The sequence below is a fragment of the Dama dama genome, chromosome 22 (assembly GCF_033118175.1).
Source record: "Dama dama isolate Ldn47 chromosome 22, ASM3311817v1, whole genome shotgun sequence".
Classification (NCBI taxonomy): Eukaryota; Metazoa; Chordata; class Mammalia; order Artiodactyla; family Cervidae; genus Dama; species Dama dama.
The window spans coordinates 16,946,616-16,960,414 of NC_083702.1; the positions used below are offsets into that span (position 1 = coordinate 16,946,616).

The 13,799-nt window shown below is 40.2% G+C and overlaps 1 protein-coding gene across 1 annotated transcript in view; it reads left to right on the forward strand.

Annotated features, from left to right (window-relative positions):
* LOC133043047 (uncharacterized) overlaps positions 1-13,799 on the forward strand; it is a 121,186-nt gene that overhangs the window by 35,514 nt on the left and 71,873 nt on the right. The window contains 3 exon segments of the mRNA XM_061123936.1: positions 5,600-5,692; positions 5,769-6,083; positions 7,178-7,492. Coding sequence (XP_060979919.1) covers positions 5,600-5,692; positions 5,769-6,083; positions 7,178-7,492 — 723 coding nt within the window.

Genomic DNA, 13,799 nt, shown 5'->3' on the forward strand with positions numbered 1-13,799 from the left:
AGCCTGGCTTGCTGCAGTCCGTGGGGTTGCAAAGAGTCAGACATGACTGAGTGACTGAACAACAACATAAATTTTGAATTATATTGTCATGTTTCACACACAAAAGCATCAGGGAATTTTATTGAGGTTAGCTTTAATCTGTATATAAATTTGAGAATAATTTATTTTGATAACATTGAGTTTCCCAATTCATTGGCAACATATATCCTTTCATTCAGTTAGGTCTTGAATTTCTCTCAGATTTTGCACATCTTTACCTAGGTTTTCTCCTAGGCATTTTATGGGTTTGATGTTACTAGTATTTCCTTTAGTGAAGGTTTTCTAGGAATGAATTCTCTCTGAACTTTATCTGGATTCCCCAAATGTTAGGTTAATATTTTGCTTTAATCCTTCTTTGTTTCTTTCCTCTCCCTCTCTCTCTCACTCTTTTCTCTCTTTTTCTCTGTCTTGCTCTAGCTTTCCCTCTCTCTCCTTCTTTGTTTCTCTCCTGCCCCATTTTCCCCCTGAGCATGTAAAATCTTTCTGGATTAAGTTGCAGACAGGATGCTCCTTTATCCGTCCCCTTCCCCAACAACAAAAAAAATACTTCAGGGAATTTCCTTACATAATCACAGTTCAATCAAACCTTTAGAGGTATCAGCCCCAGATAACATCTAAGTGCAACCACATGAGAAACTCCAAAGATAGAACTGCCAAGTTGAGTCTTTCCCAAATCACTGACCAGAAAATCGTGATTAAAATTAAAAAAAAAATCCTTCAACTGCTAAGTGTGGGGGGAAACTTTGTTATACAGTATTGTTAACCAGGCACTTACCATGTGATCAGCTTTTCTATATAGAGGAACACTTGTCCTCTCATCTTCCATTTTACTATTTCTACTTTATATTGATCTAATGTGCTGATAGACTCATTCTCTAGTTCTTAATTTCAGCTGTTAACTTTTTCAGCTGTAGAATTTTCATTTGCTTTTGTTATCATTTCTCTGCCAAGACACACATCTTGTTAATTAATTCTTGGAGCACTTTAATCATGGCTATTTAAATACTCTGTCAGACTATAAAACTCTTAGAGGAAAACATAGGCAGAAGATTCTTTGACATAAATTTCAACAAGATCTTTTTTGACCAACTTTCTAAAGAAAATAAAAACAAAAATAAACAAATAGGACCCAGTTAAACTTAAAAGCTTTTGCATAGCAAAGGAAACCATAAACAGAACAAAAAGACAATTGTCAGAATGGGAGAAAATATTTGCAACTAAAATGAAGCAACTAACAAGCGACTAATCTTGAAAATGCACAAACAACTCAATATCAACAAACCAAACAACTCAATTAAAAAATGGGAAAAAGACCTAAATAGACATTTCTCCAGACATACAGATAGCTAACAAATACATGGAAAGATGTTCAACATCACTAAATATTCAGTTCAGTTGCTCAGTCATGTCTGACTCTTTGCGACCCCATGAACCGCAGCACACCAGACCCCCATGTCCATCACCAACTCCTGGAGTTTACTCAAACTCATGCCCATCGAGTTGGTGATGCCATCCAGCCATCTCATCCTCTGTTGTCCCCTTCTCCTCCTGCCCCCAATCCCTCCCAGCATCAGGGTCTCTTCCAATGAGTCAACTCTTCGCATGTGGTGACCAAAGTACTGGAGTTTCAGAGAGATGCAAAACTGCAGTCAGGTATTATTTCACACCATTCAGAATGTCTATCATTAAAAAATCTATAAACAATAAATGCTGGAGAGAATGTGCAGAAAAGGGACTCCTCCTACATATGGGTATGTAAACTGGCACAACTACTATGGAGAACAGTATGGAGGTTCCTCAAAAAAACTAAAGGTAGAGCTATCGTAAGACTCAGCAATCCCACTCCTGGGCAGGTACCTGGAGAAAATCATCATTCAAAAAGACACATTCGTCCTGATGTTCACTGCAGCACTATTTACAACAGCCAGGACACGGAAGCAACCTAAATGTCCCTCACAGGAGGAATGGATAGAGAAGATGTTGTACATATATAAAATGGAATATTACTCAGTCATAAAAGAATAAAGCTGTGTCATTTGCAGAATCATGGATAGAACTAGAGATTGTTATGCTCGGTTCAGTTAAGTTCAGTCACTCAGTCATGTCCGACTCTTTGCGACCCCATTGACTGCAGCACGAGAGGCCTCCCTGTCCACCACCAACTCCCGGAGATTATTCAAACTCATGTCCACTGAGTTGGTGATGCCGTCCAGCAACCTCATCCTTTGTTGTCCCCTTCTCCTCCTGCCCTCAATCTTTCCCAGCATCAGGGTCTGTCTTCTCCAATGAGTCAGTTCTTCACATCAGGTGGCCAAAGTACTAGAGCTTCAGCTGTAGCATCAGTCCTTTCAGTGAACATTCAGGACTGATCTCCTTTAGGATGGACTGATTAGGTCTCCTTGCAGTCCAAGGGACTCTCAAGAGTCTTCTCCAACACCACAGTTCAAAAGCATCAATTCTTTGATGCTCAGTTTTCTTTATAGTCCAACTCTCATATACATACATGACCACTGGAAAAACCACAGCCTTGACTAGATAGACCTTTGTTGGCAAAGTAATGTCTCTGCTTTTTAATATGCTATCTAGGTTGTTCATAACTTTTCTTCCAAGGAGTAAGTGTCTTTTAATTTCATGGCTACAGTCAACATCTACAGTGATTTTGGGGCTCAAAAAAATAAAGTTAGCCACTGTTTCCACTGTTTCCCCATCTCTTTGCCATGAAGTGATGGGACCGGATGCCATGATCTTTGTTTTCTGACTATTGAGCATTAAGCCAACTTTTTCACTCTCCTCTTTCACTTTCATCAAGAGGCTCTTTAGTTCTTCTTCAGTTTCTGCCATAAGGGTGGTGTCATCTGCATATCTGAGGTTATTGATATTTCTCCTGGCAATCTTGGTTCCAGCTTGTGCTTCATCCAGCCCAGCATTTCTCATGATGTACTCTGCATATAAGTTACATAAGCAGGGTGACAATATACAGCCTTGATGTACTCCTTTTCCTGTTTGGAACCAGTCTGCTCCATGTCCAGTTCTAACTGTTGCTTCCTGACCTGCATACAGATTTCTCAAGAGGCAGGTCAGGTGGTCTGGTATTCCCATCTCTTTTGAAATTTTCCACAGTTTATTGTAATGCACACAGTCAAAGGCTTTGGCATAGCCAATAAAGCAGAAATAGATGTTTTTTTTCTCAAACTCTCTTGCTTTTTCGATGATCCAGTGGATGTTGGCAATTTGATCTCTTGTTCCTCTGCCTTTTCTAAAACCAGCTTGAACATCTGGGAATTTATGGTTCACATGTTGTTGAAGCCTGGCTTGGAGAATTTTGAGCATTACTTTGCTAGTTTGTGAGATGAGTCCAGTTGTGTGGTAGTTTAAGCATTCTTTGGCATTGTCCTTCTTTGGGATTGGAATGAAAACTGACCTTTTCCAGTCCTGTGGCCACTGCTGAGTTTTCCAAATTTGCTGGCGTATTGCATTCAGCACTTTCACAGCATCATCTTTTAGGATTTGAAATAGGATTGTTATGTAGAATGAAGTAAATCAGAAAAAGAAAAGCAAATATTGTATAACAATACTTATATGTGGAATCTAAAAAAATGGTAGAGATGAACTTACTGCAAAGCAGAAATAGAGACACCAATATAGAGAACATCATATGGATACTAAGAGGGGAAATGAAGAGTGGGATGACCTGGGACATTGAGGTTGACATATATACACTACTGATGTGCTGTGCTGGGCACTTAGTCGCTGAGTCATATCTGACTCTTTGCAACCCCATGGACTGTAGCCTGCCAGGCTCCTCTGTCCATGGGGATTCTCCAGGATAGAATTGTGGAGTGGGTTGCCATACCCTCCTCCAGGGGAGCTTCCCAACACAAGGATCAAACCCAGGTCTCTCACATTGCAGGTGGATTCGTTACTGCTTGAGCCATCAGACTCAGAAGCCCTACAGTATTGATACTAAGTATAAAATAGATATTGCCTGGAGAATCCCATAGACATGGAGCCTGATGGGCTACAATCCATAGTGTCACAGAGTCAGACATGACTGAAGTGACTTAGCATACACTCACACGTAAACTTTGCCAACAAATGTCTGTCTAGTCAAGGCTATGGTTTTTCCAGTGGTCACATATGGATGTGAGAGTTGGACTATAAAGAAAGCTGAGCACAGGAGAATTGATGCTTTTGAACTGTGGTGTTGGAGAAGACTCTTGAGAGTCCCTTGGACTGCAAGAAGATCTAACCAGTCCATCTAAAGGAGATCAGTCCTGGGTGTTCATTGGAAGGACTGATGTTGAAGCTGAGGTTCCAATACTTTGGCCCTTGATGTGAAGAGCTCATTCATTGGAAAAGACCCTGATCTGGGAAAGATTGAGGGCAGGAAGAGAAGGGGACGACAGAGGATGAGATGGTTGGATGGCATCATCGACTCAATGGACATGGGTTTGGGTGGACTCTGGGAGTTGGTGATGGACAGGGAGGCCTGGCCTGCTGTGGTTCATGGGGTCGCAAAGAGTTGGAGAGGACTGAGCGACTGAACTGAGCACATAAAATAGATAAATAATAACCTATTGTATAGCACAGGGAACTCTACTCAGCGCTCTGTGGTGACCTAAATAGGAAGTAAATCCAAGAAAGAGGGGAGATATATATGTGTTGTTGTTGTTGTTTGGTCCCTGAATTGCTTCTGACTCTTTTGTGACCCCATGGACTGTAGCTTGCCACACTCCTTTGTCCATAGGATTTCCCAGGTGAGAATACTGGAGTGGGTTGCCATTTCTTTCCCCAGAGGGTCTTCCCAACCAGGGATGGAAGCCCAGTCTCCTATTTGGCAGGCAGATTTTTTACCACTGAGTCACCTAGGAAACCTGTACCTGTATATATAACTTGTTAAATTTGCTGACAGCAGAAGCTACCACAACATTGTAAAGCAATTATGCTCAAATAAAAATTAATAAAAATAAATAAAATAAATTCTCTGTCAGGTAACTCTAAGAGCCAAATACCCTGGGAAATTTTTTTAATGTTTCTTTTTCCTCTTGTTTTCCATGAGATCTCTTTTATATTAGTGTTTTTAAAATCACAAACATTGTAGATAAAAAATTGTACAAATCCTTCAGAAAGGATTTTGTTTTGCTTCTTCTATTTAGGGGTAGATTAAGGATAGAGCAACTTATTTAACTCATTCTTAGGGCAAAACTTGGCTTAAAACAGGAATCATGGTATTGTCAGGACCAGGACTGTTCATAGAGAAAGGGAGCACTAAGATTATGGTAACTTTATTGGTGTGTTACAGCTTTCATCTCAGCTCCATCACTAGGTCATTATTATTATTGTTTGTTTTTTTTTTTTTTTTTTGAACTTTTTACTCTGTATTGGGTTTAGCCGATTGACAATGTTGTTATAGTTTCAGGTGAATAGCCAGGGACTCAGCCATACATATACATGTATCCATTTCCCCCCAAACTCCCCTCCTCTCCTAAAAATTATTTTGCTTAACTGAGTTTCTTGATCTTCAACCCTCTCAACCCTCTAATCAATGCTGTTTCTTCAGGAAACCACACCCAGGTGCTGCCCCAGTGCAATGACTCCCTGTCTGAACCAGCAGGATCTGCAGCTTCAGAGGAGAGCGCCCCCTACTGCTCAGGTGAGGGTCCCACAGGACAGAAGACCCTTCCCATTCCCCAGGTCACCGCCCCATTGTCCCACTTCTCTCTCCTCAGACAGCAGACAGCTCCGCCTGGTGGACGGGGGCGGTCCCTGTGCCGGGAGAGTGGAGATCCTTGACCAGGGCTCCTGGGGCACCATCTGTGATGACGGCTGGGACCTGGATGATGCCCGCGTGGTGTGCAGGCAGCTGGGCTGTGGAGAAGCCCTCAATGCCACGGGGTCTGCTCACTTCGGGGCAGGGTCAGGGCCCATCTGGCTGGACGACCTGAACTGCACAGGAAAGGAGTCCCACGTGTGGAGGTGCCCTTCCCGGAGCTGGGGGCGGCATGACTGCAGACACAAGGAGGACGCGGGGGTCGTCTGCTCAGGTCAGCGCTCCACACTGTCCACAGGCTGGGGGATGGGTGGGGCCCAGGAGGACGGGAGTCTGAACCCTGGGGGAGAGATGCTGAAAGGACCAGAGAAGGAGGCTTCCCCCCACGGAGCCTGTGTTTCCAGCAGACGTGAAGACGAGGTGCTTTCTCTTCCTCCTGCAGCAGCTGAAATTCTGGTCCTTTCTTCTAGTAGTGTTTCCTGGCAGAAGGTTTTCTCAGTTTTCCTTAAAATCAGGGCTCACTCTTCTGGTACATATGGTAGAGAATTCTTAAAGCCAAATGCTAGGGTTTTTTTTTGTTGTTGTTGTTTTGTGACAAATTACCACATAGTTAATGGTTTAAAACAACACATTTCTTGCCTTACACTTCTGTAGCTTGGATGTCCAGCAGGAATCAAACTGGACAGATCAAGGTTACAGTAGGGTCACATCACTTCTGAGTCTCTGGGAAAGAATCTGTTTCTTGTGTTTTCAAGCTTCTAAAAACTGCCTGCCTGCCTTTGTTCATAACCCACTTCTGTTCATCATCAGACCAGCAGTGCTCCACCTCTCTAACCGTTATACATATTCACATCTCCCTCTAGCCAGAATGAGGAAAAGTATTCCATTGTAAAGGATAGTGAGTCTAAGAATGTGATTAGACTGTGCTCATCTGGTTAATCCACCATATTTCAGGTTAATCTCAAGGTCCTTACGTTAATCACATCTGTAAAGTCCCCTTTGCCAGATAAGGAAACAGACACAGGTCCATTTTCTATCTGCCTCCACACTGTCCACATCACATCCCTTTCATACACTCTTTTAGATGTTTTGTCAGGAAGCAGGAGTCAGCTCCCTCTCCCTGCAGGTGTCCACGCTGGTCTTCCTCCCAGTTCATGTACACTACATCATGGTGGTAGAAATATTTAGAAAGACAGACACAGATGGACAAAGTCAGATAAAAAGGAGACAGGTTTCACTCTGGTTATCTAATGGATTTGCTTCCTCAGCTGGGTCACAGATGAGTGTTCACAATTTTGGGGAGAGAGGAAAACCCGGAGCACTGAGTGCAGTGCTCACTGTGTCCTGTCTTTTCCATTTCCATCTTAGAGTTCCTGGCCCTCAGGATGGTGAGCGAGGACCAGGAGTGTGCTGGGTGGCTGGAAGTTTTCTACAACGGGACCTGGGGCAGTGTCTGCCGCAGCCCCATGGATGAGGTCACCATGTCCATCATCTGCAGACAGCTTGGCTGTGGGGACAGTGGAAGTCTCAACACTTTTGTTGGTCTCAGGGAAGTTTCTAGACCCCAGTGGGTAGATTTAATCCAATGTCGGAAAACTGACACCTCTCTCTGGCAGTGTCCTTCTGATCCATGGAAATACAGTTCATGCTCTCCAAAGGAGGAAGCCTACATCTCATGTGCAGGTGACTCATGTCTGTTTCTGTGTCTGTCCCAAACCTGTAGGGTGTTATTAGTGAGATTTGATATTTTAAAATCTAAGTGATGCGTTTAAGTTGAGTTTATAAAATGAAGTTTGGATGGAGCTAATTTAATCCACATGTTCCAAACTTGCTTTATTGAAAGTTTTTAATTGATATAATTGACATAACATTATATTGCTTGCTGTGTATACATAATGCTTATATATTTGTGTATATTGATAAATGATCATTACAGTAAGTCTAGTTATATCCATAACCATATATATAGTTAAATATTTTTCTTATATGATGAGGGTGTTTAAGATGTATTTTCTCATCATCTTTCAAATAGAGAGTACGGTATTCACTATAGTCACCATGCTGTATGTTATATCTCTTCACCTATTAATTTTATAACTCAAGTTTATACCCTTTGACTACATTTGCCCACACCAAATCCCCCATCTCTGGCAGCCACCAACTACTCAGTATCTCTGAACTTGCTTTTTGCTTTAAGATTACACATATAAATGAGATTTTATGGTATTTTTCTTTCTCTGTCTGATTTGTTTCACTTAGCTTAATACCCTCAAGGTCCATCCTTGTTGAAACTGGCAAAATTTTCTTCTTTTTTATGGGTGGATATATGTCTATATTGCATTTTCTTTATCCATTCATCCATCAGTGAAGACTTACCTTGTTTGGCTCTTGTATACATTGCTATCAAATACTAAAAAGTAATGCTGTTCAAGTGCTGCAGTCATTATATCAGCAAATTTGGAAAATTCTTCAGTGGCCACACGACTGGAGAAGGTCAATTTTCATTCCAATCCTGAAGAAGGGCAATGCCAAAAATGTTCAAACTACTGCACAATTGTGCTCATTTCACATGCTAGCAAGGTTATGCTCAAAGTCTTTCAAGCTAGGCTTCAGCTAGGCATAAGTGAATTGAGAACTTCCAAGATGTACAAGCTGGGTTTAGAAAAGGCAGAGGAACCAGAGATCAAATTGCCAACATTTGTTGAATCATAGAGTAAGCCAGAGAATTCCAGGAAAACGTCTGCTTCATTGACTAGACTAAAACCTTTGACTATGTGGATCACAATGAACTGTGGAAAATTCTTAAAGAGAGGAGAATACCAGAGCACCTTATGTGCTTCCTGAGAAACATGTATGCAGGTCAAGAAGTAACAGTTGGAACTGGACATAAACAACCGACTGGTTCAAAATTGGGAAAGGAATTCATCAAGGCTGTATATTGTCACCCTGTTTGTTTAACTTATATGTAGAGTGCATCATGGGAACTGCCAGGCTGAATGAATCACAAGCTGAAATCAAGATTGCTATGAGAGATATCAACAACCTCAGATATGCAGATGATACCACTCTATTGGCAGAAAGAGAAGAGGAACTAAAGAGCTTCTTGTTGAGGGTGAAAGAGGCGAGTGAAAAAGCTGGCTTAAAGCTCAACATTCAACATTCTAAAAATTAAGATCATGGCATCTGGCCCCATCACTTCATGGAAAATAAAAAGGGAGAAAGTAGAAACAGATTTTCTTTTCTTGGGCTCCAAAGTCACTGCCGATGGTGACTGCAGCCATGAGATTAAAAGAGGCTTGCTCGACTCTACCAGAAAATTACTAGAGCTAATCAATGAATATAGTAAAGTTGCAGGATATAAAATTAACACACAGAAATCCCTTGCATTCCTATACACTAACAATGAGCAAACAGAAAGAGAAATTAAGGAAACAATACCATTCACCATTGCAACAAAAAGAATAAAATACTTAGGAGTATGTCTACCTAAAGAAACAAAAGACCTATACATAGAAAACTATAAAACACTGATGAAAGAAATCAAAGAGGACACAAACAGATGGAGAAACATACCATGTTCATGGATTGGAAGAATCAATATTGTCAAAATGGCTATTCTACCTAAAGCAATCTATAGATTCAATGCAATCCCTATTAAGCTACCAATTGTATTTTTCACAGAACTAGAACAAATAATTTCACAATTTGTATGGAAATACAAAAAACCTCGAATAGCCAAAGTAATCTTGAGAAAGAAGAATGGAACTGGAGGAATCAACCTGCCTGACTTCAGACTCTACTACAAAGCCACAGTCATCAAGACAGTATGGTACTGGCACAAAGACAGAAATATAGATCAATGGAACAGAATAGAAAGCCCAGAGATAAATCCACGAACCTACGGACACCTTATCTTTGACAAAGGAGGCAAGGATATACAATGGAAAAAAGATAACCTCTTTAACAAGTGGTGCTGGGAAAACTGGTCAACCACTTGTAAAAGAATGAAACTAGAACACTTTCTAACACCATACACAAAAATAAACTCAAAATGGATTAAAGATCTAAATGTAAGACCAGAAACTATAAAACTCCTAGAGGAGAACATAGGCAAAACACTCTCCGACATAAATCACAGCAGGATCCTCTATGACCCACCTCCCAGAATATTGGAAATAAAAGCAAAAATAGACAAATGGGACCTAATGAAACTTAAAAGCTTTTGCACAACAAAAGAAACTATAAGCAAGGTGAAAAGACAGCCCTTAGATTGGGAGAAAATAATAGCAAATGAAGAAACAGACAAAGGATTAATCTCAAAAATATACAAGCAACTCCTGAAGCTCAATTCCAGAAAAATAAATGCCCCAATCAAAAAATGAGCCAAAGAACTAAACAGACATTTCTCCAAAGAAGACATACAGATGGCTAACAAACACATGAAAAGATGCTCAACATCACTCATTATCAGAGAAATGCAAATCAAAACCACAATGAGGTACCATTACACGCCAGTCAGGATGGCTGCTATCCAAAAGTCAACAAGCAATAAATGCTGGAGAGGGTGTGGAGAAAAGGGAACCCTCTTACACTGTTGGTGGGAATGCAAACTAGTACAGCTGCTATGGAAAACAGTGTGGAGATTTCTTAAAAAACTGGAAGTAGAACTGCCATATGACCCAGCAATCCCACTTCTGGGCCTACACACTGAGAAAGCCAGATCTGAAAGAGACACGTGCACCCCAATGTTCATCACAGCACTGTTTATAATAGCCAGGACATGGAAGCAAACTAGATGCCCATCAGCAGATGAATGGATAAGGAAGCTGTGGTACATATATACCATGGAATATTACTCATCCATTAAAAAGAATTCATTTGAATCAGTCCTAATGAGATGGATGAAACTGGAGCCCATTATACAGAGTGAAGTAAGCCAGAAAGATAAAGAACATTACAGCATACTAAAACATATATATGGAATTTAGAAAGATGGTAATGATCACCCTATGTGCAAAACAGAAAAGGAGACACAGATGTACAGAACAGACTTTTGGACTCTGTGGGAGAAGGTGAGGGTAGGATGTTTTGAGAGAACAGCATCGAAACATGTATATTATCTATAGTGAAACAGATCACAAGCCCAGGTTGGATGCATGAGACAAGTGCTCGGGCCTGGTGCACTGGGAAGATCCAGAGGGATCAGGTAGAGAGGGAGGTGGAAGGGGGGATCGGGATGGGGAATACATGTAAATCCATGGCTGATTCATGTCAATGTATGACAAAACCCACTACAGTATTGTAAAGTATTTAGCCTCCAACTGATAAAAATAAATGAAAAAAAAAATAAATAAAAGAGGCTTGCTCCTTGGAAGGACAGCTATGACACATGTAGACAGAGTATTAAAAAGCAGAGACATCACTTTGCAGACAAAGGCCCATATAGTCAAAGTTATGTTTATTTCACTAGTCCTATATGGATGTGAGAGTTGGATTATAAAGAAGCTGAGCACCCAAGAGTCAATGCTTTTGAATTGTGGTGCTTGGATGCCAGAATTGAATTGAGAGTCTCTTGGGCAGCAAGGAGATCCAACCAGTCTATCCTAAAGGAAATCAACTCTGAATATTCATTGGAAGGACTGATGCTGAAGCTGAAGCTCCAATACTTTGGCCACCTGATGAGAAGAGCTGACTTGTTTGAAAATACCCTGATGCTGAGAAAGACTGAAGGCAAAAGGAGAAGGGGCCACACAGGATGAGGTAGTGAGAGCATCACCAATTCAGTGGACATGAATTTGAGCAAACTTTGGGAGATAGTAAAGGACAGAGGAACCTGGTGTGCTGCAGTCCATAGGGTTGCAGAGTCAGACACAAGCTAGCAACTGAACAAATATTGCTGCAGTGAACATTGGTTTTTCAAGTTAATGTTTCTGTCAGATGAATACCCCAAAGTGAAATTGCTGAATCACATGGCAATTCTATTTTTAATTTTTGATGCACCTCAATACTGTTTCCATAGGGGTTGCATCAACTTACATTCCCTCTAACTGTGCAAAAGCTTTCCTGTCTCTTCACATTCTCGTCAACTCCTGTTATTTCTTCTTTTTGATAAAAGCCTTTCTAGAAGATGTGAGGTCATATCTCATTGTGGCTTTGATCTGTATTTTCTGATGATTAATAATGTTGAGCATGTTTTCATGTACCTATTGGCAAGTTGTATGTATTCTTTAAAAAAAAAATATTTATCGGGTTCTCTGCCCATGTTTTGAAAGTCATATTGTTTGATTTTTTCTACTGAGTTGTGTGAGTTCCTTGTGTATTTTGGATAATAATTTTTATCAGAAATATAATATGTAAATATTTTCTCTAGTTCCATAGGTTGCTTTTTCATTTTGTTGATGGTTTCCTTAATTGGGCAGAAGCTTTGTAGCCTCATGTGGTCCCAACTGCTTCTTTTTACTCTTGTTCTCTTTGATTTTGGTGTCAAATCCGAAAAATCCTCATGAAGACTGATGTCAACGATTTTATTTTCTGTATTTGCCTGTAGAAGTTTTATGGCTTCAGGACTTGTGATCAAGTCCTTAATCTATTTTGAGTTAATTTTTGTGAGTGGTGTAAGATAGTGGTTCCGTTTCATTCTTTTGCATGTGGCTGTCCGGTTTTCCCAATGCCATTTACTGAAAAAACTGTCCTTTCCTCATTGTATATACTTGGCTTCTTTGTCAAAAATCAATTGATTGTACAAACATGGGTTTATTTCTGGGCTCTCTATTCTGTTCCATTGATCTCTGTGTCCATTTTTATGCCAACAACATACTGTTTTGATTAATATAGCTTTGTAATATAGTTTGAAAACAGGAAGCATGACACTTCCAGCTTTGTTACTCTTTCTCAAGATTGCTTTGGTATTCAGTGTCTTTTGTGGTTCCATGAAAATGTTAGGATTGTTTGTCTGTATCTGTGAAAATATCCATTGAAATTTTGGTAAGGATTGCAGTGACTATGTCGATTGCTTTGGGTAGTATGGGCATGTTAATAATATTAGATCTTCCAATCTATGAGCACAGAATATCTTTCCATTTATTTGAGTCTTCTTCAGTATCTTTCATCAATGTCTTATAGTTTTCAGTGTACATGTCTTTCACTTCCTTGGTTAAATTTATTCCTCAATATTTTATTTATTTTCATGCCAATGCAAATAGAATTGTTTTCTCAGTTTCTCCTTATGGCAGTTTGTTGTTAGTGCATAGAAAGGCAACTGATTTTTGTATATAGATTTTTCATTCTACAACTTTACTGAGTGTATTAGTTCTCATATTTTTGGTGAAGTCTTTAGGGTTTTCTATATATACTATCATGTAAGGGAGTCTCCTTCCTCATGAGTCTGATGGTAAAGAATCCATCTGCAATGCAAGAGACCCGGGTTTGATCCCTGGGTTGGGAAGATCCCCTGGAGGAGGGAATGGCAACCCACTCCAGTATTCCTGCCTGGAGAATCCTAATGGGCAGAGAAGCCTGGCAGGCTGCAGTCCTTGGGGTAGCAAAGAGTCAGACACGACTGAGCGACTAACACTTTCACTTTGCAATGTGCAAATAGTGTCAGTTTTGCCTCTTCCTTTCAGATTTGGATGTCTGATTTTCTTTTTATTGCCTGATGGATCTGGATGGGACTACCAAAACTAAGCTGAATAAAAGTGGTGAGAGTAGATAATTTTGTCTTGTGTTTGATTTCAGAGGAAAAGCTTTTGGTTTTGTACAGTCAAATATGATGTTAGCTGTGAACTTCTCATATGGCCTTAATTATATTGAGATGCAATCCTTCTATAACTACTTTGTAAAAGAGTTTTTATGATACATGGATTTTGAATTTGTCAAACATTTTTTCTGCATCCTTTGAGATATGATTTTTACCTTCAGTTTGCTTATTTGGTGTATCACATTGATTAGTTTGTGAATGTTGAACTATCCTTGTATCCTTGGAACAAACATC